Here is a 26566-nt window from a genome sequence, read left to right as displayed (position 1 = left end):
AGCGGTAAAACTGGTATAATATATGTCCATGCCTAAAGGAAATATTGAGGACAGTAGGTTGATGAATGAGATAATACCACATACCACAATAAAGGAATGCCTTCATGCTTTCTTACTGGGTGAGCAATAAGCATTTTTCCTGCCCTGTGTCCTAAGTTAAACTCATCTCAGTCTCTTTCTTACCCCACAGCTGGGTTGTGTCTTCCAAAGAATCCATGGAAAACAAGATTCTTTTGTTTAGATCTTTCAAGATACTAACCATTCATTGTACAACTCAAGTAATTTGAGGTTTTTTTAATGCTTTCTTTTTAAGGATTTTATCTCCTTCGGCTCTGGAGAGCCACCAGCCTCTGAATTCCATTCCTTTGTGTTGTATCATAACAACAGTCCCAGGTGGGCTGAGCTGCTGAAACTTCCTATTCCAGTGGATATATTCAGGGGAGCACACCTTCGGTTTGAATTCCGCCACTGTTCCAGTAAGACCTATTCAAAAGCGGCAGTGCTTTGAAATTACAGTCAACACTCTCTTTTCAAATGTTCTTCATGCTTGCTGGGTACTACCTTATAAATGAGCTTCTAGTATGTGGGGGAAGAAAGGATCTCATACAGGCATGACAATGAGAAAAAAAAAGAAACAAGTATCCACTGACAATAGCAGTTTTGCATTAGCAATATCCTTCAAAAATAAATGTTTGGTCATCTGTAACTGAAGATTAATTATGCTTTTAAACACTAATGATCCAAGAGACAAAGGTAGCTGTAAAGTTTTTCCATAGCTTTTGCACTACGAATTGGCATTCATTTTCTTAAAAGTTTGCACTTATTCCAGATACAAATGATAATCTCATCAAACCAAATCTGAAGTTCTGTAAATTAAAATGTTGCTGCTTTCAAAAAATGTGAGGAGAAAAGATGTAAGTTCAGGGCTGCTGAGTCATAGGCTGAATCGTAGAATGAGAGAAATGGAAGAGTAACTGACACTGGATTAGAATCTCTTGCCATTTTTATCCTGAGTAGAGAGAAATGTTGCTAAAAGGAAGATACAATGAGTTCTTAGAAGATCATGGCTTCTTTAATTCAAAAATTTCCTGCTGATTTTTAGTGTGGGTGGGGGGAATGGTTGGTGGATTTACTTTCCTTTTTAATCTCTTTTATTTACCACAGTTATGAGAAGGGTATGTTTAGAATCCCCTAGGCAGCTAGGATCATTAAACTATTTCAGTGAACCCAGTAACTAAATTTGAAGTAATTTTTAGTTTGGCCATTATAGTTTTAATGTATCTTTTTAATGAAAAAAGATCATGAATATAAATATTAATATATTTGATTAATAACTAGGCTGCTAGCAGTGTGCTTTTCCTATGAATTCTAACTTTAAAATAAGTTATCCTGAAGTAAATTTGATGTTGTTCTACTGCATAGGCATGTAGAAACAAGACATAAGTATTTGTTAAATTATACATTATACCACACAATACAATTGTGTGGTCTGGATGTATAGCCTTACAGTCTTGACTCCTAGCAACTGCCTGGACAAATCCATGCAATTTTCATAGCAAGATTTTCAGAAGTGGTTTGCCCTTGCCTCCTTCTTCCTAGGGCTGAGAGAGAGTGACTGGCCCAAGGTCCCCCAGCTGGCTACACCAAACTGGTTCTCATGCTGATGGTAGCAATCTCAAATTTAATTGAAGTCAATAGGAATCAAATTGATCATGCCTAAATCGTATTGTGTGATTATCTGTACATTTTATTTGTAACTCTTGGGTGCTGTAATTAGTTTTGTAGATTATGGTTGAAGTATGTCATTGCTCACTACAGGGAAACCTGTTGACTATATAGCATTCTGGCCTTTAGTTGCAAATATATATGTAATTTTACATTCTTTTCATTTATGCATTCTCATTTCTAGCCTAGAACATGGTGTATTTTTGATATGTATGTGTGTTTCAGCAAAAGAGAAGGGAGAGAAGAAGTTGTTTGGTTTTTCTTTCGTCCCTCTGATGCAGGAAAATGGAAGGACCCTGCCAGATGGCACTCATGAACTCATTGTGCACAAGGTATTTTCAAAAAGAAGCCAGAAAAAACAGCTTATTCAGAAAAATATCCTAGAGCTGCCCTTATATTCAGACAAATCTATTCAACTGTCTGAAGAATGCTAGATTTGTCATTGTATAACATGTCCTTTCATTATATGCTTTCCAACTTATGTTGCTGGATCTTCATATCACACACATGCACACGTCATAAATCAAACTGGCTCTCTCACACGCATACATACAGATAGATTATTTATCTTTGCATATATATTAGCATTTAGTTCTCTGTCCAGATTAAATCATATAATTATTTTGGAAGAAATTCCTCCATTGCATTACAAAACATAATCTTAAATGATGACTTTGTACAACACAATTCATTTATTTAAATGCCTTACCCTATCCTATAGATGCTAAATAAAAAGACTTAACAAAGATGGAAAATAGTGAAATAATACTATTATAACTATTCAAACGGTCCCTTCCTACACATATGACACTAATAAACCATACAGTTAGGTTCAGGGTCTAAATTTGCTTTTAATTCCATTGCTTAAGTGTTCTAATGGATGGGAACTATGGTAGTGTCAGAGCTTAATAGAAAAGCTACGTTTTGAGAAAGGATTTATTTATTTGTTTATAAGATTGGTAAGGCCACCCAACTCAAACAATGTGACTCTGGGTGGTGTACAGCATAAAAAACAAACAATAAATTAAAAAAACCCCAGCATATAACAATAGAATTTGATAGAAATAAGACAAATAGTATCATGAACATATAGTAAAGTTGGAAAAACAGTTTTTAGAGACCAAACGTGGAATGCAACTAAGGGGGCCAAGGAGCGACAATGGAAAATCAGAAGACCGAAGTACTCAGAATGGGAGAAAGTGCAGCAGCATTGTCAGAAATTAGCATAATTTTGTTACGCTGATTTGGCCTTTGACTGAATATAGAAGAGACAGAGATTTGTGTTTGTAAATGTTAAAACCATGGCACTACACCTGTTCAGCAAGATGGATGGTAAAGTTAGCGGATATGCAAAGTAAGATAAGCACAGCAGAAAAGAATTGCGAGGAAAAAGGTGAATGATAATCCTGTACCTATCTTGTGACATGAGTCAAATATGGAAGTAGAAATTTCTGAGTGTGAGATGTGGTTTAGATAACAGGTGTTATCAGTATTTAAGTATACTGAAAGCATAGCAAATAATGAGGTTACCTAGAAAGTACATAGGAAGAAAATAGAGATGATTAGCTTTGCAGATTGTTTTTCTAATGACTTTAGATGACAGTTCAGTGCTGCATTTTATTTCATTAGGTATAGTGAATTAAAATGCAAATTTAATTCTTCTCTCAGTGTGAAGAAAATATTAGCCTTCAGGATTCTAGTCGCTACCTCAAATTTCCCTTTTCAAAAGGGCATCTCCTTGCAAACAACCACCAAGCAGTAAAATCTACAAAGGAATCATTCTGGATTACATCTTTCCTGTGTTCGACTAAACTCACACAAAACGGTAAAGTGAAATGCATAATACAATATAACAGATGGCCAAAATAATACTAGGACATACCATATATACCCATGGATAAGCCAAGAATTTTAGGTGCACCCTAATACACCCCAAAAATTGGGTTTGTCTTATTCACAGCTTATCATGGATCCATGAGTATATATGGTAATACTTTCTTAGTACCTCTGTTTTCCATATATACTTGCATATGAGCCCATCCGTGGATAAGCTGACCCTCGAATTTTTAACCAAAATACCATGAAAAATGTGGGTCGGCTTATCTGTGGGTTGCACGTTTTCATGGTATTTTGGTTAAAAAATTCGAGGGTCAGCTTATCCACAGATAGGTTTATCTGCAAGTATATACAGTGTTACAAACATGATTTATAATTTAATATTAGCAATACTGATGCTGAATGGTACCTAATAAACTATTGATTGGATCAACATATGAATAAATGATTTGTTGAACTGTTTGTAAGCAGACTGAAAAACTGGCAGTTTTAATGTGACAGTATATTTTTAAGTAGCACAGCTATGCAGTATCTTTTTAAAAATTACCAGTTAATGCTTTCTGATTTAAAAAAAAAATTCCCTTAATGTGTTTTTAGTTTATTGTCCCAAATGATAACATATTCTATAGATATGAGGACTTCTGAGGAGTGTTATTAGGATTAGTAATTCTTTTTGACATTGAATATAATGCATGACACATATTTAAATGAATGGAGCAAAGAAGCACAGTTAAATGTTTAACAGTGCAATTCTGTTTCTCTACTCAGCAGTAAAATTCATTACATTTTTAGGAAACTACTGGTGAACAAATATAATGAATGTTACTTTTCAGATGCCATAATTTATTTGATAGCATGTACAGATCTGCAGCCTAAAACTGGGCTTGACTTAAGGGAACTTAAGTATACAACCTTTTTCTTCTGGCTATTTCTAAAATTAATGTATATGTAATAAATTGTTTATTTACAATTGTAGTATTTCTGCTAAACTTTATTTTGTAGGAGATATGCTTGACCTTCTTAAATGGCGAGCCCATCCAGAAAAAATTGCAGGTTGCCTCTCAAAACTGAAAGAAATTGATGGTTCTGAAATAGTGAAGGTGAATATGATTGGCACTGTTTATTTTTCTCACCAAGACAAAATATAACAGTAACTTTTCCAAAGGCTGTAGTTCTTAAATATGTCTTCCTTCACCTAGTTTCTCCAAGATACACTAGACACTTTATTTGGGATTTTAGATGAAAATTCTCAAAAGTATGGCTCTCAAGTATTTGACTGTTTGGTAAGGCATATTTTATTATTCATTGTGTTTATTTTAATTTTTGAAATTGGCTAAAATGCACTAATATGTAATTTTTCCCATAGGTTCACATAATTAATTTGCTGCAGGACAGCAAGTTTCATCATTTTAGGCCGGTTATGGACACCTACATTCAAAGTCATTTTGCAGGAGCTCTTGCATACAGGTAGGTTTCAATGCTTTGAATACATACGTAATCAGATGATTGACAGTTGAGAGCAACTTTAGTTCAAATGTATTGCAGCCTGTGTGATCAAAATCAAAGCGTGATAAACTGATACATTAAATTAATTGTACTTTGTTAGTAAAAATTGATCTGGACTATTACATTTAGTTACCAATACTAAATCAATTCTCTGTCATATATTATTTTGCTTTCTTATAAGTATGAGTTCACATGTGTCTCTAATTGTTGTCTGAGTTTGGGAAATGCTTAATATTAAACTAAAGTCAAGGAGGTTTCCCCCTAATTCTGAAAGGATTTATTGGTAGCCCTTAAACCAGATGGTTTGAATATGGATGAACAAATCAGAGCACAACCAAATCTGAGCGTACAAAAGGACTAGTGAAGGATCTGTTGGTATATTATTTTCTGCTACAGAAATTAATGTTACCATAGTAATTGAGTACTTTCTTAAGTATCGGCAGGATGAAGAGGTCGAATTTAATTGTCCTCAATTTGGGTGTTAAAAGCTGCATTGCCTGGGGGAGAAACCTTGCCTGGACTTGTTTTAGTTTCTGTTTCTTTTCTACACACAGCCTCCTCCCGTCCTCTCTGAGCGCGTGTGAATGCACAGCTTGTAAAATATGTTTTTGTGCTTTCTGTAAATACATTTATTTTTATAGAAATGCCTGGTGTGTGATTATTCTGATCTCTCGGGTCAAACGCTTTCCAGCATTCTGCCACAGGTTATGGGCCCAGTAAAGCAGCCCAGGGAAACCCCAGAGAGAGCAGAGAGATTAGCTCCATACCTCATGCACATTTAAAGGCAAGTAGCAAAGACCTGTGAAGATTTCTTTGGAGCTGCCTGGAGATTTTCCAGCCACTGACAGTCTGCAGGACAAAGAAGCCAGGTGAGGTGACTTGCAAAAGAAGGAAGAAGCCATGGCTACCTCCCAGCCCTCAGCAATGCCTCTTGAGCGCCTATCAGAGACCAACTATTTGAATTGGGCCCTGAAGATGGAGATGTATCTTCGCAGAGAGAATCTTTGGCTGCCAATTGGTGACCAACCCCCCAAAATCCCAGTGCTGAATGGCTGAGACAGGATAAGCGGGCTAGAGCCACCATTATCCTGGGAGTTGAGGATAATCAGCTAGTGCATGTGAGAGGGATGCAGTCTGCAAAACAACTTTGGGACGCTTTGAGAGACTTGTATGTAAAGGCAACAGCAGGGAGTAAAGTTACCGTGACAAAAAGCTGTACAAAGCCTACCTAGCAGAAGGAGATAGCCTTCCTGAGCACCTCCATCATATTCAGGCGTTTGTCGAGTTGCAGGAGAGAGGAATGGAATTTACACCTCTCACAAAATCCTATATCCTCCTGTCCTCATTGAATGAAACGTGGGACACGCTGATTTGTACCCTGGAGGCTATGCCTGAAGCAGACCTCACCCTATCGTATGTTACACAGCGCTTACTCACTGAATGGGAGAAGAGAGAGGAAAGATTCCCCCCCATCTCTTCTGGAAAGCTGCAGCACCAGAAAACATGGGAAAAGAAGGGAACAGAAGCTGAGGCTACAGCACTAGCCAGCCAGTGATGCTTCAGTTGTGACTCAGCTGGACATTTGCAGAAAGACTGTGCCTTGAGACCCAACAGTAGAAAGACAAAGAACATAAGGGCAACACAGAAGAAGGCTCTTCAGACAAGCCAAATTGCACAGGTTGCTGAGAAGGGTAATTCTGATGTATGGATGTTAGATTCTGGGGCCAATTGTCATTTATGTAATTGTAAAAGCTCTTTTGTGTCACTGTCTAAAACTGAAAGATAAAGTGTATCTTTGGCTGATGGGTCTGTGACCAAAATTATGGGACAAGGTGACTTGTATTTATCCTGCTTGGGAGAAACTGTGAAAGGTGTGTTGTATGTTCCAAATCTACAGTCAGACCTTTTATCTGTGGCACAATTAGCTGCAACAGGGTATGTCATAACATTCAAGAAAAATGGTTGTGAGATACGTAAAAATGGGAAAGTGTGTGCTGTTGTGTTAATTGATGTTAAAAGACTCCTTGTACATTGTGCAAAATGCAAGGAAGCCAAGCTGCAAGGCTGCAGTTGGCAACACTCCATATCATGACCAATGTGTACACCTGATGCATAGGAGATTTGGTCATGCTAATTTCAAATATATAGCACAAATGCCACAGCTGTGTGCTGACCTAAAGATAAAACCCTGTGATAAATACTTAGATTGTGTAGTTTGCAAAGTGCAAAACACATAAAGCTCCTGTGAGTAAGCACAGTGACAGAGTTACAACTAGACCTTTGGCAATTGTACACTCTGACATTATTGGTCCTTTTGCTCCAAGTCTTGGACAAGCAAGGTATGCAATGACCATCATTAATGATTCTCAAGATATACATTTATCTACATCTTAAAACATAAAGATGAGGCATTTGAGAAATTCAAAAGTTTTGTGACATGGGCAAATGGAAAATTTCCATGGCCTGTATCTGCACTCCAATGTGATAGAGGAGGAGAGTACCTTTCTGACAAATTCAAAAGGTTCTAGCTGAAAAGGGGATAGAACAAATTGTTTCTAACCCTTACACCCCTCAGCAAAATGATGTTGCTGAAAGAAAGGGCAGAACTTTGCAAAATGCAACGGAATGCATGCTTAAAGATTCAAATTGATCGTTCAGATATTGGGCAGAAGGAATATCCACTGCCTGTTATGTACAAAACAGACTGTATAACTCTGTGATTCAGGACACTCCATTCCACTTGTTTTATGGTGTGAAACCAAAGGTAAACCATCTTAGAGTGTTTGGTAGCACTGCTTGGGTTCATATTCCAAAACAGAGAAGGAAAGGAGACCCCACAACAAAGAAAGCCATCTTTGTTGGCTATGAACAAAGCCAAAGGAGCTACAGGTTCATAGTGGGAGAGAAATTAATAATTAGCAAAAGCGCTTCTTTTGCTGAACAAAACTGGGGGAGATTAAATTCTAGCTCTCCAATTGATCTATCCACAACAGAACAGCAAGGACTTGTTGATGGTGATCTTTTGCCTAGTGAAGACATTAAACCAGAAAAGCAAACTGAAGATCTGTCTGATGAGACAGATGCTTCTCAGGAAAGTGATGGGAGTCAAAATTTAAGCCCTGTATTACCTCGCAGGTCTCAGAGGAGTAATAAAGGCGTTCCTCCATCACGTTTTCAGGCTGAAACAGTAAAGGCTTTTCACATATTCACAGAACCTGAGTCCTTAGAGCAAGTGAATGCTTTACCACCTGAGACTGCACAAAATTGGCATTCTGCCATGCAACAGGAATTAGCATCCTTGAAAGAAAATAAAACATGGAAACTGGCAAATCTACCCCCCAATGAATGCTGTCTAGGCTGTAGGTAGGTTTTCAAACTGAAAAGGGATGCTGATGGCAAAATCCAAAAAATATAAAGCAAGGTTGGTTGCAGAAGGGTTCACTCAAGGGAAAGATTAAACTTTGGTAAGACTTTTGCACCAGTTACTAAAGGTGAATCAATTAGATTACTTTCTTAAGTATCGGCAGGGTGAAGAGGTAGAATTTAATTGTCCTCAATTTGGGTGTTAAAAGCTGCATTGCCTGGGGGAGAAACCTTGTCTGGACTTGTTTTAGTTTCTGTTTCCTTTCTACACACAGCCTCCTCCCATCCTCTCTGAGCACGTGTGAATGCACAGCTTGTAAAATATGTTTTTGTGCTTTCTGTAAATACATTTATTTTTATAGAAATGCCTGGTGTGTGATTTTTCTGATCTCTCGGGTCAAACGCTTTCAAGCACTCTGCCACAAGATCAAGGAAAGAATTTAGGAACTAGACAAGTGCAAAACTTTGAATTTGAAAGCTCGGAGCTTGGGTAGTGCTCACATAGTATCTGTCTTAAACCAAACACTGCTTTCCTTGGGATCATAGAGCAGCTGTGGAAATTACCTGTTTGAATCTGGAAAAAGTTGTGGCTGCTTTAAGGAGTTGCAGAAAAGTACTGCATTGTATTCCATGTGAGTTGAAGGACATTTTTGCCTTTGAATCTGAAGTGCTGCACTGCCCTAATGGATACATGACCAGTTATGGCCTTACAGTATGCTTTAATGGGCCATGGTTGTTATACCTAAGCTGGAACAATGAAATACATCTTTCTTTATTCTCCATATAGGAAGCACTCATGGAGTGGTTATTCTCACAGAATAATACATCTTCCAAGTCCTCATTTGGTCTGCCTTTGTTCAGTCTAATCTGCCTCCTTCAAAGTTAGTGATACGGTAGAATTATCAAGGATTTTGAGAATCCATTGATTTCTGTCTGAGATCTTTCATTGAACCCAGCATTATATTGGCTGAAAATTTTCTCTCTAGGAATGTCTGCAAATTTTCATAGCTAATAGAGCATATTCATTAAAGAAATATCTGCTATATACCAAATCAGACCATAGGCCTACCTTGCTTCAGGACAGAATATTATTTATATGAATGGTACATATAGTTGTGATAACTTCTGCCCCAGTTGAAAACCAAATTACATAATTTCAGATATATGATGAGATCATATGATGGGAATAGAGAGAGAGAGGCAATGTGCAGGCGTTGATTAGGCGGTATGGATTGACTGAAAATATTGAGTGAAGAGAATCATATCCTATTCAGACTGTGAATGCAAGGATTATTGAAAATGTTTGAATTTTTAGAGTCTGGAGATGAAAGCCAAAAATGTGGTGCAAGATGTTTTATGAGTCATGCCAGACTCAGCCAAAATTTCATGCAGTGGAAGAGTCTCATTGTTTGAAGGGTTCAGTGACCTTGCAGGTGTGGGAATGAAATTTACTATTGAGCTTTCCTTCCATTGTTAGAAAGCGAGGTATATTTGTATCTTTAAAGCCACCCAAACTTTATTAGATTTGTGAATATATATGCCAACAATAGTGTTCTATTCTCTATATTCATAATTAGGCAATCTAAATATAGTTAGGGAAAAAACCAGAAGATTATTCAACTCATAGTTTTCATTTCATGACATTTCATTTGAATTGCTCTGCTCATTTTTCTGCATATTAGGCTTAATTTTCAGTAGATATATGTACTGATCAAATTCTGAATTGTTCTTCATGTCAGTCATAAGGCTACTTAACATGAATTAAGACTTCGGTGTAGAACTAAGTTTTGTTTTATATTTTAGAGATCTCATAAAGGTATTGAAGTGGCATGTTGATCGAATTACTGAAGTAGAAAGGCAAGCACACAATCAAGAAGTATTAAAGGTAATAAAACTGACAGAGACAATGTAATCTCACCTAGCTTTTTCCAACCTGCTTCAATTCAGAAGCTTTTACTGAATTACAGTTCTTATAATTTCCAGTTAGCATTGCTCCTCTAGTCTGACACATCTGACACAATACTGAAGAAGCTGATTTAATATCATTGTTAATATTGTTCGTATATAAATATACAAATACTAATTTATAGCGAATGAAGTTACCATGACATGCATCTAGAGTAGAGTGAAGTTGCATCTCCTGCGCAAGAGTATTTTTATTAGCTTTCCTTAAACCTACTGTCCCATCAATTCACCCTGAAGCTTGGGTGAGTGAGACTGTAGAGTAACCATGGAAAGAACTATATGAGCACATGATATATAGTCAATATGTGCACAAAATGAATCAGACCTGTTTAGAATGTGTCACACAGAACACAGCAACAACAAGATGATAGTCACAAAGATAATAGTTGTATTCATACTGGAATCTGATAGAGAAAGCAATACAAATAGAAGATTAGAGATAACATGGGATATGTAGCATTTACTGCTTAAGTTATAGTGGCAAGAGAAAAAGCCCACCTTTTCACTTTTGGGAACTAGTAAATATTAATATTTTTCCTTGGCCTTGCTAAAAAGTCTGTTGAATAGCTATGAAGATATCGAAAAATTAGAAACAAAACATCAGATTAATATCTCTCTGATAGTAGCATATGGATATTATTGTGAAAGTAGTTTGGGAAATAGCACTTGTGATTAGGACAGATATCATCTGTTGACTAAGCCATGAGTAAGACACAATGAATTTAAAGGGCCTTACTTCTAAATAGTGATGGATAACATTACACTCCACTATGATAAAGCCTGAGTTTTAAAATATGGGTTCAGATTTGTATTAAGAAATATTCATATTAGTATTAAAGTATGTTCGCCACCTTGAGTTATTTATAAAAATAATAAAGGCGGGATAAAAATTAAATAAACAAACAAATAAATATTCTGACAATAGGCCTACATTTTTCATCTGAGAATTTATTAGATTGTCATCACTTTAGGCAATTGGCATTCGTTATCCTAATGAAGGTTATTTGGTTAATTGTGAAGACACAGACTGTTTGCATGAAGGATCTCCAACTGTAATATTTCTTTCTGTATTAAAACATATCTTGATGATGTTGCAAATGGTTTCATATTGGAACCAATGTAATTGGTTATATGGTTACGTGGCCCAATGTAATAAAATGACTGCAATGAGAAGACATCTTATCTGGTGATAGGAGCTGGCTTCCAATTCCTCTTAGTTCAGAAAGAATGCACATTGAAAAAAATTAGTGAATTTAACAAAGAGTAAACATGAAGAGTTTTCTTTTTGTGGTATGAGCTATTCATTTTCTATCATATTTTAGGCTATATGCTATCCAACTAGTGCTGTCAGGAAAAAAATATGTTTATTATTTATTTTAAAGAGGGAATGATATAATACCACGATTTTTGATTTAACATTTAAAGGCTCAAGAGTATATATTTAAATATATAGTTCAGTCTCGGAAGCTCTTCTCTATTGCTACCGGTGGACAAAATGAGGAGGAATTCTGCTGTTGTATTCAAGAGCTTTTGATGTCAGTACGATTCTTCCTTTCCCAAGAAACTAAAGGAACTAGTGCTTTATCTCAGGCCCAAGTAAGTGGTGCAAAAATACTGCCTTACACTATTACTTCTGTTTTTTATATTGCTTCTGTGTATGGTAACTGAAACATAAGAATATAGTTTTGGCGTTTAAATGTGATATGTTAATGCTTCTGGTCTACTTTCCACTGTAATGACATTTTATTTCATTGACATATTGGTAACAAAAATTGGATCAGACATCTGACACTACTGTTTCTCTATATCAAGTCTGTGGCTAAATTAACAAGCTATGGATTTGTTTTGTTTCCAGTTGTCTTCCATGAATATTGATTCAGGTGCAGCTTTTGCAGTTGGCTATTTTTATTTTTATTTTTTTTAATGCTAGTTCTTCTTGCCCATCTTCACCAGGATTTCTCATATTCACTTTAAAACTGCATATTATAATAATCTTATTTATATATTTTTTTTCCTTTGAAAAGATTAAAAACTAGTAAGAGAAAATTCCCAGTATGTGTTGTTCTCAGAAAAGAGAAAAATTATAATCTTTAAAAGTAAATTCAAATAAAGTTTAAATTCCTTTTTGCATCTGTTTGAAGATTTGTAATATAGTTCAGTTTCTCTGGTTTCATTCTTAGGCAGTCTTTCTCAGTTCTTTCCCAGCTGTATATTCAGAATTGCTAAAGCTCTTTGATGTGAGAGAAGTAGCAAATTTGGTGCGTGATACTCTAGGGAGCTTGCCAATCATTACAAATGCGGATGACTCTCTTCAAGCAGTGAAACTTCAGTGCATTGGAAAAACAGTGGAAAGCCAACTTTACACCAATCCAGGTACAGGAGCAAATACCGTAGCTAATTAACTGATATTAAAATAGCTCTTGATACATACTGATTATGTGTAAAATTGGTAACATTTAGTTACATTTGGACTTTACACTAACGCAGGAATGGATAACCTGCATGAAGCCCTTGAATCACTTTTTGCAGGCCTGGAAGTCCAATTAATTATAGAAAGGGGCTCGGGGCTCTGTCTGCCTGGCCGTCTGTCAGCAGGATAACTCTCCAAACAGAAAGGAGCCAAATTTGGTGTGGGAGAAGCCAGGACAAAAAAGACCAAATTTGAAAATGGGCCAGGTTCGGCCAGGGGCTGTGGATGAAAAAAAAAGATATCCCCTGTGCAGCCCTAACAGACAGCATCCCAGAATGCTGCCAACTTCTTAGCTGCCTCCCTCCTCTTTTCTGTTCATAAGGCCCAAAGTGGAGTTTATGCAGCCTTCCCTGGGCTTTTCAATATGCACATTTACACAAAAGATAGAAACTCAGCACAAAGTGCAAAAACATACACGTAGAGGTGATATGTATGCACGTACATGGATGAGTACATTTGCAGACTGATAAACAGTCAAGAAAAAAGCTAGTTGTGACAAGTACCTTTCTGTTCTTAAACTATTTATCTGCTAATCAGACTTGTGTAGCACTGGAAGGGAGGGGAACACGTTTTGGGGTTTTTTTGGCACAAGTGTAGAGACAAATAGAGCTGTAGGACATAGCATTTGATGTTCTGTGGCACAGCACCAAGTTAGCTTGGCACTGCTGCCAAATTGATTTATGGTTCCCCATTAGCTTTGACTGGATTTACTACAGTACATGCTCAAAATTCCAGTGTTTATAAATATTCTTTTGAAGGTACTGGGCATGTTCCATAATGAAGCCCAAAGCCTATAAGCAATAGTCAAATTTATTTTTTAGTGTGTGGTAGTCATGTGAAGGATGTACTCACCAAGGCAATATTCCCATTATTAAAATATTTATACCTAAATAGCTAGTATGTCACATTTAAAAAGGAATATATTCAGCTGGAATACATTTACTAAAATAGAATAGTGTTTTACCAATATACGTTAATGAAATTAAAATTATCGAAAAAAGTGTAAAAATTTATGGTTTTTCTCTCTTTCAGCTTACAAAGCAACTTCTTTCGATTTTATTTAATCACATATTACCATGCCCCTGAAATCTTCAATTGTGATTAATTTTAGCTATCATTAATTCTTAAATGTCAGTTGCATATGAGCTATTGTTGGCTGGTTTTCCATCTATTGTAATTAAGATTAAAAACAATTTATCATTGTTTGGGCAACTCTGTCTTGGTTTGAACAAATGGTCACTAGGAGTGAAAGATTCCATAATAGTGATGCTAGAAAAGGAAGGGGGAGGGGGCTGAGCTTATTTTTTGAATACAGAATCTACCCATTCTATTATTTCTGAGTTGGTAGATGAGTCGGTAAACCTTTTCTGTGTATGCACTTTTAGTGAAGCAATTAATTATGTCAAAACTGAATTAGTGTAGTCTTTTGAGAGATCTGTGTGCATCCTTAACCAGTGAAAGGGCTGGATCATTGAATTGTTCCACAATTACTTTGAAGGATAAAAGAAACAATAGCCACAGAAACAGAGCATTCATGGTATATATTTGCCCTTCCAGAATCCCGGTATATTTTACTACCAGTAGTTCTGCATCACCTCTACGTGCATCTGCAAGAGCAAAAGGATCTGATCATGTGTGCTCGTATCCTTAGCAACATATTTTGCTTCGTTAAGAAAAATAGTTCTGTAAGTAGAAGGAAGATCACAGAGAATAGGCTTTTAATTGTTAAGAAGTCTGTCTCAAAGGAAAGTTAGGTTAAACTGTATTCTTAAGATGCTTCTTTAATATGCTTCATAGTTTGTTATTAATTATTTCAGACTGTATCTGTGCATAAAGAGAGAACTAGCAAAAATGTTACTATATTAGAAAGTGATACTTTTGGGGGGTTGATACCTGGCTTAGATATCTCATCACTTGTTTAGAAAAAATGAAATGGTATTGATTTTCAAAAAAGTTATGGTTCAGAAATATTGAAAATGCATAATATCTTTAGAAGAGGGGAATAAATCAATAATTTAAAATAGCATTTATTTTATCAGCTTGCTTCAGCTTCACTTTATCAACTGACTTCAGCTCACTTCATCAGATTCAGCATATTATCAGAGGAGTCTGATGAAGTGAGCTGAAGTTCATAAAAGCTTAAATGCCTTGTAATAAAATCTGTTAGTCCAAAAAGGTGCTACCAGACACCTCCTGATTTTTTGCCACTGTAGACTAACATGGCTCTCCTATAATACTTGAGGTAAAGTCTGACCAGTATCGCATGTAATGAAGCTATTACTTCTGATAATTTAAAAATGTACTTCCCTTGCATGTAACCTAATATAGCGTTCACTTTTTTTAGCTGCTATGTCTTACTACATTTGTTTTCTGATCAACTACAATTCAATATCTTTTTCAAACATATTATTACCAAACCATTTTATTTATTTATTTATTTTTCACATTTCTATTACTGCCCATCTCCCCGCAAGAGGGGAGATTTACCTCCCATTCATTCCTGTGTGTCTGATTTCTTTTTCATAAGTAAAAAACTTTACACAGTTTTCTCTATTAAATTTAGGTCTAGTAGTTAAGGCAATGGGCTACAAACCAGGAGACTGACAGTTCTAGTCCTGCCTTAGGCACGAAAGCTGGCTGGGTGACCTTGGGCCAGTCTCTCTCTCTCAGCCCAACCCACCTCACAGGGTGGTTGTTGTGGGGAAAATAGGAAGAGGAAGGAGTATTAGGTGTGTTCGCCGCCTTGAGTTATTTATAAAAATAATAAAGGCGGGGTAACAGATAGATAGATAGATAGATAGATAGATAGATAGATAGATAGATAGATAGATAGATAATAGGATTTATGTGGAGATACTCTTGGGTTGGGCTCAAAAGCTAAAGCTGGTACCGAATGCAGTATCCAGTTTGCTGTATTGGCTATCTGCCTAGGCATACAGTATATTATCCCTCTGTTGAAGCAACTGACTGCCAAATAGCTACCAAGCAATGTTCAGTGTTTTTCTTAAGACATAAAGGTCTCTAAATAATTTGGGAGCGGTATATCTCCCTCCCTCCCCTGTGCACATGCATAAACACACATATTGTATATGTGAGTGAGGATGTCTGGAGCTGGTTGTGGGGCATGCCAAGGGGTTGACTGAAGGGCTGGGGTTTGTTTTGGTTTTATGGTTTTTATAGTTCTGGGTTTTATTCTTGTAGGGAGCTGCCCAGAGTTTTTAGATGGGTGGCCATACCAATATTTTAAATAAATGTAAATGTATTTGGATTGATTGATTGATTGATTGATTGATTATGTGGCATCAAATCTTTTTTGACTCCTTGCAACCACATTTATCCATGAAAGTATTTGCAATTTGCATAGGAAATGATATAAAAAGGTTAAGTAAATAAATATGTCATAAATTGGTACATCGAGCATGCAGTATCTAATTCTCCCTATTAATAGTATGGTTTGGTTTACAACAAAATGAGATTATTGTATTTATTTTTCAGTATGCCAACATGTATTTGTTTTTCTTTTTTAAACAAATCGAAGGATAAGTCAGTATTGGAAGAAATAGATGTAATTGTGAACAGTCTTCTAGATGTGTTACTCCGAACCATCTTGGAGATCACAAGCTGCCCACAAGCAGCAGGTTCTACCATGAGGCTTCAATTTCAGGATGTTACAGTGAGTATTACAACAGAAATACCTTGTCATGAATGTTGAATTGATTTATCTCCTTCCTACTATGTTTTGTTTTGTTTTTAAAATAGAGAAATTGCTCCAGTTTGCAAGTGAAGCATTCACATTAACAGGGTTCCTCTTAGATTAAAATGTTGGGAAAATCCACATCTGAATTTGGGGATTGATAAGACATTAAACTCAGCTGACGTGTGTGTGATTACTCCACACCAAAATGTTAGGGAATTTGTAGTACCCAGTTTGTAGCACTTTCATTGACTAAAGCACTGATAGTAAGTTGCCTAAAAAATGTACAGTGTATTGCTGATTTGTCATGATGGATCTAATATGACATGCAAATAAGCATAAATTTGCTTCTTCAGGTTAAAGACCTATTAGCTATCTGTCAAGAGTTTACAGAATATGGTTTTAGGTTAGTGTTAGGGCTGCTAGGTTATCCAGGCTTCCAGGAAGTTTGAAAGCTTTTTATGAAAAAAGATTTGCAGAAATATATGAATTGATTGATACTATCTCCACAAAAGTCTTTCTCATTTCAACCTTCCATAGAGGTAATGCTTTTGTTAGGACAACCATAAGTACAGGTATTGTGAGCTTTTGAGTTCTTAGAATGCTGAAATGGTTGGAATAATTAAAGTTGGGGAAAAAAAGGGGTTATGTGACTTTACATTTCATGCCATATCTCTTATCAGGTACAATTTATTTTCAAGCTGTTTGTCATATTTGCTTTCTAGAATGAAAAGATTTTGGTGAGTTTAAATGAAAGTCCAGTATGTATGTGTCACATGCGCACACCCACCCACACGCACACACACTTTATTTGCAGGCCGCTACTGATTCAGACTTTATTCCCTTGTCTTATATAATTAAACTTTTCTCTTGGTCTTTTTTGGCTGACTTGAATAATCCTTACAAACGTATCAATAATTTTCCCATTTCACTCATCGTGCATGTTGTATTGAAGAGAGAGGCATTGAAAATTATAATTGGGAATGCTTAGACTTTTTCCTCTGTTGTCCTTTTTATTGCTTTTCAGTCCATGAAGGAAGATAAGAGGTTTCCATATGCGATTTCCTTGGAAGAGAGAGATTTTCATGAAAAAGTGGAAGAAGAGGAAATGGTTATGTACCATTTCCTGCTGTTCTAGCAACATCTCACAAAAGAACATCTCCCATGTTGAATATAAACTACTGTTTATCAGTAGTGTAAATACTGTAGTGTTGTAGTGATATATAATAGTTAAGTGTCAGATACTATTTCTTGGAGTCTCATGAAGTTCACGTAGGTGAAATAATACCAGGGTGTATTTTTGCTTTGATTCAAATGGCTTGAATCACACACAGTGGGGAGGATATAAAGACTTTGACTTCTGGGGAAGAAATGGCAAACTGAAGCGGAGCTGATGATTGTGGAATGAAGAGCTGGCCAGTTGACTGGGTCTTCGTAATTCATATCTGGACAAGGAGACAAGGACAAAGAGACTTGAGATCGTCCACAAGTGCTCCAGACAGTTGTTCCTCATGAGAAGCCACAAGACAGCAGTCTCCAGCAGGTTTAAAGTTCTGGTAGACAAGGGAATAGCCATCTTGCTCAAACCATGGTTGGCTCCTTAAAAAGGACACATGTTTGCATACTTCCTTTTCTAATCACTTTTTGAAATTGCTTGTTAACTGATTTTCAGCTATTAGGAACTGTTGGATCTACAATGTGAAAACACTGGTGAGTTTCCTTCAGTCCTTAGTGAAAGAAGTTTTAAATACAAGTTTAAGGATTTTTTTTTTTTAATTTTTGGAATAAACAACAAAACAGTGATTAGAACTTTTGATTTTGGAAAGTTACAAATGGACTAAGGGTCCAGATGGATTTGAAATAAGATTTTGGAATTTATTACAAGAATCCTTCCTGTCCTAACAATCAGAAATCACGCTGAGACGAGGAGTAGGTCTCTAGTGTTTATTACTACTACATAAAACAGAATCCTAACAAACTGAAGAAGCGTGGGAAAAACCCAGACAGATAAACCCCAAAGGTTAAGGCTTATCTGATCTGTGTCTCTTTGAATGGCTGCTTAATTCCTCAGTACTACGCATGCGTTTTCCCCCCTGGATAGAGGCCCCCTCCTGCTCGCCATCAGTACTCATGACACTTCCCATGGGAAAATGATTTTATTCTGAATTCCTTTAAAAACATTACAAGGTGGAACTTAGAAGGTTGGACACTACAGGGAACCAGAAGGAACTAAAGATTACAATTAGAGAAAAACACCTAAATTTGACTTACTAATACAGAATGGAGAAAAATATTTTAACATTGGACATATTGAAGGATATTTTTGAACAATGGGCCCAGAAGTTAATTTAAGAGTATCTGTCTATAGATAGTGTTTGAAAGAAGTTGTAGAAGAAGAACAAGTTTTACTGGACAAGACTGAGACTGATCTGAGAGTGGATTTAAAAATGATAGGCTACAAGAATGATATGGAAAAAGATGCTACACTGGACATACAAAAGAAACTGGCTGATGTCTTAATAATTAAAATGGATATACAAATAACAAACCAAGAGAGTGACCTGGATAATTTTCCTATATTGGAAGCTTTGAAGAATTTTGTGAGAAGGGACAAGGAAAAAAAGAAAGGAAATCAAGTTCTAGGACATTATTTGAAAGGACTAAAGATTGAGATTGTTAAAAGGAAGAAATATAAAGTTGGTTTATTTGATCAAGGTTAAAATAAATGTGTTATCTCTGGCAATCCTTAATGGACTTTTGCTGATCAGGACTAAAATGATGAGGTTTTAAGGATTTGTTTATAGATAAGAGATGGGATATGGGAAGAAGAGATCATTTGTTGTATTTTAAGAGAAGGTGATAAGTTACTAAAATTGTTTATACTTGTTGTGATGAAGGAAGAAGTCATTTCTTTCTATATTTTCTTTTTCTTTACTAAATTCTTATTTTTGTTTCTTTTCTATTTTTTTCTTGCACCTTCTATTTTTTATTTTTATCCTTTTATTTTTAGTTTGCATAAGTTTTTTTATCATTGTAAGTATAATTTTTAATAAAATTAGTATTTTTTTTTAAAAAGGAAGTATATAAAGACTTCATAAGAGCAGTTGACCCATTTTTGTTCATTGAGCAAAGCTTTTAGGGAAATACTTAGTACACTCATTCTCTGATGTGCAGTCTTATTAGTCTGACTCTTCCCATGTTCTTTATATATAATTTACAATGGAAATGGATTCCTGCAGTGCATTCTAAACATTAGTATGACAGCAAATATTTTATAGACATACGAAGGTCTGGATTATATCTTTTTCTACAAGCAACAAGTAAATTAGGTTATATATAAATTATTATGCTCTAACTCCAAGATGCAGTTGTTAGATTCCTAGATCATTGGACTTTTCTAAAAGAAAAGTTGTGATGCTGATAGATTGTGCAATACATTTTAAAGACTTCATCAGAAAAGACTGTTGACATTAGTTTAACAATTCACATCCTAAAGTGTTTCTAAATAAGACCTGTGGAATTAAGTATAGCTTTAAATTGAACACATTTCAATTTAATGGAATTCTCCTTTTGAGAAACCCAGTTTGCTCTTGAATTCACTTTCTTCAAAGCTGCATAAAGGTATTATTTGCAGTATAGAAGAATAGGCTCTTGGGGTCCTTGTACAATATTGGGTAAGCCATTGTATGGCAAAGTTTCAATTACCACACTGAATGCTTAATTTTTATGTGACTCATTGCACAGCATAAGGCAATTATATACTGTTATGTAGCAAGTTCATGCAGTACTATAGTTGCTTATGGCAACATACTGAGCCAAATGCTTTTGAATTATTTGTGAAAAAAAGATGCCACTCTGTTTGAGTGTAGGTGGCAGGTTCTGTCTCTGTGTGTTTTCAGGAAACCTTTCTATGTTTGTTAAAATGAGAAATAAATCTCTTACAGGACACGTAGGTAGACGTATACAGAAATAATAACTCTCAATCCAAAGTTCAGAAACCATGATATAGGATGAAGCCTAAGGAAGAAGAAGTTTCTATAATTTTTAGCTGCATGTTGTTTCTCTCTTAAACATGCTTTATATCACATATTCAGTGAAAACAGCACAGAACTAAGTTGTATACTCAGAAACACACCAGTGTGGTTTATTTGCAGTTCAAGTATTTAGCTAGCTACTGCCAAAATCATTCAATAAACAGTATTATAATTTATAGTGATATCAGCATGATGGTTAAAACATATAATAAAATGAGCGTTCTTTTCACACAAGCTCTCATTTATATGGGTGGGATCTCAAATAGGAGAAATACTCAGTTTAATCATGTAAATATTTTATCACTGATTTACAGGCTAAAAAATAACAAAATATAGCACATATTTATTTATTTTATTATTTATTTAGCATATTTTTCCACCGCCCATCTCAAACACGACTCTGGGGATCTTACAACACATTAAAACAACAGCAATTATACATATAACAGAGGTAACAGAAAGAGCCTAAAACCAGTAGATGTCAGGCTTCACATAGGCAGCTCTCCAGACACAAAATCCATTTTCAGAAGTTGGCTTACTTGGCAGAAGGCTCATGAACACAAGTCGGGAATGTTAGCCTCATTATTGCAGAAAAGAACCTAGCCATTTGTAAGTTGAAGATAAATGTGAATGGTAAACAAATCAAAACTCTTATGTAAATCTGTGGTTCTGCATTTCAGTTCTAGGATTTTTCCTCCTGCCTTTCCAAGTCAAAAGGTATTTGAACATTTTCTTGAGATCCTTGCAAGGCACACTCTGTGTTAACAATTTTCTCTAGCCTGGAAATCACCAGTTTTATTCCTTATACCACCTCTTTCCCTATTTCTCTTTCCCCTCTCTGGAGGTGTTTCTACACATGCGTGCGCGCGTGCACACACACACACACCACTTTCTGGTTGTGGTTGTCTGAAGGGCAGTGTGCCCCTCATTCCATTTTTCATTGGCTAGAGCTGAGAGATCTCCCTCCTTTGAGGTCTCTCCTCCTGACTGAAGATAATGTGTGTGTGAGGGGATAGTTTCATTTTTTATTCAGCTTTCAGACTTTTATCTCCCTCCCTCCTCCTGACACCAGCCATCCTTCGACTTTTTCATCAAGAACTCCCCCATTCCAGAATTCCAAGTGGGATAGACTCACTCTCTCCCTTTTCCATTAGTTCTACAAAAGTTTCCCCTGCTGAAATGACTTTTTGTGTGTGGCAGCTTGTAATTGTTCTCAGGTGAAGATCTGCCTACATTTGAATTTCTCCCATTTTTGTGCCATTTGAAGTGTTGGAGATCCGTGTGTGATAGTAATAATGGAGAATAAGCATAACTCAGGATTGAAATGTTGAGATCTTGGTGCTTACTGAACTGAACTTGGTTTTTTTTCTTGCAAACATTTAATTATCTAACAGATGAAACTCAGGAGCTTTCTCCCATACTGAATGCTTACCCTGTTGGAGGCATTGGATTTCATTGTTGGCAGTTACCTATTTGACTGGATTCTCAAACTTAGTCTTTAGTCATGCCACAGAATTAATGCAGTTGCCTGTGCTATTCTGAATCAGAGAAGGGATTGCCCAGTTTTACACTCCCAATTAGTTATTAGACAAACTATAAATCTTCAAATTCAATTATTGGGTCACATTGAATGTATAGTTCATGTTGAGTGAGGAAGGATGTAAATTTGCATGGACTCTTATCAGAATTGTCAGGCAAGGAAATGGATATTTAGCATCCAACAGCTGTGGCAGCTCCAACAGTGGCTGCAGGTAATGGACCAGGATTAGTATGAAGACCACTGGTTATGACAGAGTCTGACCCATCTGTTGGGCTGGCTGGTTCATCATCTGGGTTTCCATTTGGTTCTGATACTGTAATAAGTGTTGCAAGCTTTTTTTTTTTTATCCATTCAATCATTCCAATTCTTGGAGACTGCCTGGGCAAGTCCCTGCAGTTTTCTTGGCAAGGTTTTTTAGAAGTGGTTTGCCATTGCTTCCTTCCTAGGGCTGAGAGGAAGTGACTGGCCCAAGGTCACCCAGCTGGCTTCGTGTCCAAGGTGGGACTAGAACTCATGGTCTCCCAGTTTCTAGGCTGTGCCTTAACCACTACACCAAACTGGCTCTCAGTTTGAGGTGCTTAGTCAAGGTCTAATCCTTGGTTTCTAGGGAAAGGTTTTCCTCCCACATAGTTGGGAATAGGAGTGGACAAATCTTGTTGTTAAGTTTCACATAGGCACAGCTGTAAGCTCTCAAGACACTTAACCCATTATTTAGGAGTTGGCTCACTTGGGAAAAGGCTCATGGACATTCTAGAAGATTATTATTTTTATTGCAGATAGGAATGAAACTATGTATTTGTCCTCGCCATAGTACACAGAAGCTAAAGCCCTTATAAAGGTCTGTGCTCCTTGGTCAAAATTCTAGACTTTTTCCACCTGTTTTTCTGTCTCAGAAGATATTGGGCCATTCTCTTCATGGCCTTTGAAGCACCTGAAATATGATAATATAATGATTCCTTCTAGCTTGTGAACTAGAACTGCCTATTTCCTCACCAGATTAATTCATACAGTGGCAAGGCTATTTTAAGTTGCTTTTTCTTCAGCTACCTCACTCAGTATTGGTATTTGTGTCAGATTAATCTCATTTTAAAATCTTGGCTGTAAGAACATGTGAATAGTTCTTCAACAAGAAATTGTACTCAGCAAATCAAAGTATTCTTTTAATATGCCTAGTGATAAATATGTCAGTTTAGAAGTGTAGCCTAAGAAAATCAAAATAGGAAAAGTATTTTGGATTAAACAGAATCTATCAAAAGGGGCTTTCTTCTACTTATCCATTTAAAAAAATCCAGTAACTAATAGAAAAAAAATCTCTTTTCATCTCTTCAGACTGTAAAAGCTTTTCTTTTATATTTTTTCTAGGGGGAGTTTGTTTCATGTCTTTTGTCATTATTGCGACAAATGACTGACAGACATTACCAGCAACTTCTTGACAGATTCAAGACAAGGGACATGCTGAGAGTAAGTTTTTTTTCCCCAGATATCTATGTCTGTCTGTCTGTCTATCTAATAATTTGTGTGTTCTCATGACATAGGGTCATTGTGATACAATGGATCAACCAGCAGTTTTGATATAATGGTCAAAATAATTAGTAGAAACTGATAACATGTTGCTTTGAAAGTCACCATAAGGATGATAAAAAATAATATGATAGCTTTTGTAAATGTATATTTTTTAAAAAAAATCAGACACACGTAAAGGAACAGAAACTATTTTTCCAGAATAAGAGAGCATGCATTGGAATAATACAGCGTTGCTTTCTCTAGTTTATTTCCCATCTCAAGGAAGAACCCAAACACATTTCTAATAGCACAGAAGATCTTTCCTGTCATATAGAGCACTGCTGGATATGCCATATTAATCAAAGATGAATTAATAGGACGAGCTTCAGTGGCAAATTGATAGTTACATACCCACATCTGCAGTCTTATTTGTAGTTCAAGCAACCCTATAAATCATAGTTATCAATCACTAAAAGGCTGCATGTGTAGTGGGTATATATTATCAACTTCCTGCATAACTGCTACTGCCTAACTCAAACCAGAAACTGATTCTATTAAGGCCATTGTGATGTCAGATATTGTTAGAATATAATAATATTGGCTTGCTGCCCCAAAATTAAATTATTTCAATAATTACTTTCTGTTATGTGGCAATTTCAGTTCATGATCATATACTAGATGTCCATTTCTTTGTCCTTATCAGCTTAATGGTTCATATGCTCCAAGCTAGTAATCCTTTGGGTATGAATTAATGTGGACAACTATAGAATGCATCTCAATTTCTCTGCAATGTAAATGCAACCTCCTGGACACTAGAGTGTTAGGGAGCACATGTCCACCTGTCTCCCTTCACTAAATCTCTTTTATCTTAAGAGTTAATTTCAGTCAGCAGACTTGTCCTCTTTGCAGGCCATGAAATTGCATAATTCTGCTCCTTGCGAAAGAGGTCATTTGCAAGAAAATTCAGATGAAATAAACAGAAGAGAGAGTAGAAGACAAAAATACAAGTTATAAAAACTATTCACATTTTATTATAGGATTTTTATTGCTACTTATTTCATACAGTTGTCTTGTTTTGCCTTTAGTATGTAATGATGTGACCCCATAAAATACGCATGCTTAATGCAACTTTATCTTCCTTCTATAGACATTCAATAAAGCAACAGCTATTTCTAGACATGCTAAGGCAGTGCTAGGCCTAGAAAGTAACTAGATGTAGTTGGAAGATGAATCACATTATCCTCTGGCATACGTACCTCTCAGACTGAACTATTTCTAGTGCTTCTCTCTTTATGTGGAAAGAGAAATTATTAACTCCATTTATTAATTAATAACTCAACTTCTTAGAAAAAGAAGTTAATTACTGCATTTATCTGATATGAAAATATTTTTCTTCCAAATAATTTGTGAATTGGGAGTGGGGTTCTTTCTTTTTTAATGAAAATATGCGAAGTCAAGCTGTAGTGAAGCTGCTAGAAGAGTGAATCTTGTTGAATAGTCATGGGAAGGATTATTTCTTGGCTTTTTCTTTTCTGTTTTGTCCTACTCCCTTTTCTCTTTTCCATGCATCACATCCATCCAGTATTGTTCCTTCCCCATCTTCATCCTGTTCTTTTTCGCCTTCTCCTCTGCTGAAAAAAGGGAAGGAGTTTTGTGTACTCGTGGGAATGGTTTGTTGCATTCAGTATATAAGGGACAGGTGGCTGATGTATGCTAATCCAACTTCAGTTAATGTGGTACCTGGGTTGCCTTATTCACAGACAGATAATTTAATAAATAGCTATTGTTTTTTACTTTTGTTTTTTCCTGAGTTCTGCCCTTTCTTGGCATGTGCCTTTTGGCAGGTACATGTTTACATGCTTGTATATGTGTGTGTGTACACACACATGCAAGTGTAACAGGCATATATATTTGGAGAAAGAAAGACTTCAGGACTGATTTCAGCTAGGTTTGGGAACTCTAGGCCTTGCACTGGATTTTTGCCTATACAGAGAATTTTTTTTGTCTACCTTATGAGAAGAGAATCTTAAATTCAGGATCAACTTTCATTCAGGTAAATGTCATATATGACCACAAGGATGCTTAATGGAAACCAAGTAAAGATAACCTGAATAAAGAGCAAATAGCACTCAGTATTGTGGAACATTTTTTTTTTTACTTCAAGAAGCATTTAAAGTAAAGTACTCTTGCTTCTATTTTACGAACTGAAATTAATATTGCTAGACGATAGATTACCAAGTTTAATGGGATTTAGAATCCAGTATCGTTTTTTACATTCATCACCTTATGTTCCCAAAGAGGCAATTATATTATCAATTATAATACTATCAATTCCTTTCCAGTAATATTCTTAAAAGCCCACATTTTAAAAAATTGGATGGATGCTGGAGAAAAAGGATTGATAATCATGTGGGAGGGAGGGAGGAAGGGAATTTCCTTGCCTGTCTTATCTGAATGCTGAAGCCTGTTCAGCCCCTATTCAATTGTGTGGATTCTCATCATTACATCTTAAGCATTTTTAGTTTTCTTTCTGCTGCTCTGCATTTCAAGGGAAAATTGCTGGAAAAGCTATATCTCCAATAGTGATCTGAAAACTGCTGCAACATACACATATAGGTCTGTTCTCACAAATAACAAATAAGATAGTAATCTACCTCATTTACTAAACCCCCAAATTTATTACCAAGCAAAAATGTAGCATGTCTTGTGGGAGTCTGAACTATAGTCCTACTGCTGACATCAAATGGTCTAATGACATTGTTTTTTTCTGTTACAATGAACTGCTGTTATGCCATTTGTGCCAAAAAGGAATAATATATAACATCTGGGGGACAGGAGCAGGGGGAGACATGAAGAAATATTCAAGCACGAAAGCTGTCCTCCTATCTGCAGTCAGGTGTGATATAATCTAAATAAAAGATTATCCTTGA

At 36.0% G+C, this 26566-nt stretch overlaps 1 protein-coding gene across 1 annotated transcript in view; it reads left to right on the top strand.

Annotated features, from left to right (window-relative positions):
* DOCK4 (dedicator of cytokinesis 4) overlaps positions 1–26566 on the top strand; it is a 231448-nt gene that overhangs the window by 142606 nt on the left and 62276 nt on the right. The window contains exons 15-26 of the mRNA XM_063309433.1: positions 314–476; positions 1951–2057; positions 3394–3550; positions 4564–4661; positions 4761–4844; positions 4928–5028; positions 10234–10315; positions 11821–11991; positions 12576–12768; positions 14423–14550; positions 16404–16538; positions 23496–23594. Of these exons, the coding sequence (XP_063165503.1) occupies positions 314–476; positions 1951–2057; positions 3394–3550; positions 4564–4661; positions 4761–4844; positions 4928–5028; positions 10234–10315; positions 11821–11991; positions 12576–12768; positions 14423–14550; positions 16404–16538; positions 23496–23594 (1518 nt within the window). The remainder of the gene's footprint in view (positions 1–313; positions 477–1950; positions 2058–3393; positions 3551–4563; positions 4662–4760; positions 4845–4927; positions 5029–10233; positions 10316–11820; positions 11992–12575; positions 12769–14422; positions 14551–16403; positions 16539–23495; positions 23595–26566) is intronic.

This window comes from Candoia aspera, chromosome 7, assembly GCF_035149785.1.
Source record: "Candoia aspera isolate rCanAsp1 chromosome 7, rCanAsp1.hap2, whole genome shotgun sequence".
Lineage (NCBI taxonomy): Eukaryota > Metazoa > Chordata > Lepidosauria > Squamata > Boidae > Candoia > Candoia aspera.
The sequence above is the reverse complement of the archived record's forward strand: the minus strand, read 5'-3'. Positions and strand labels throughout refer to the sequence as shown.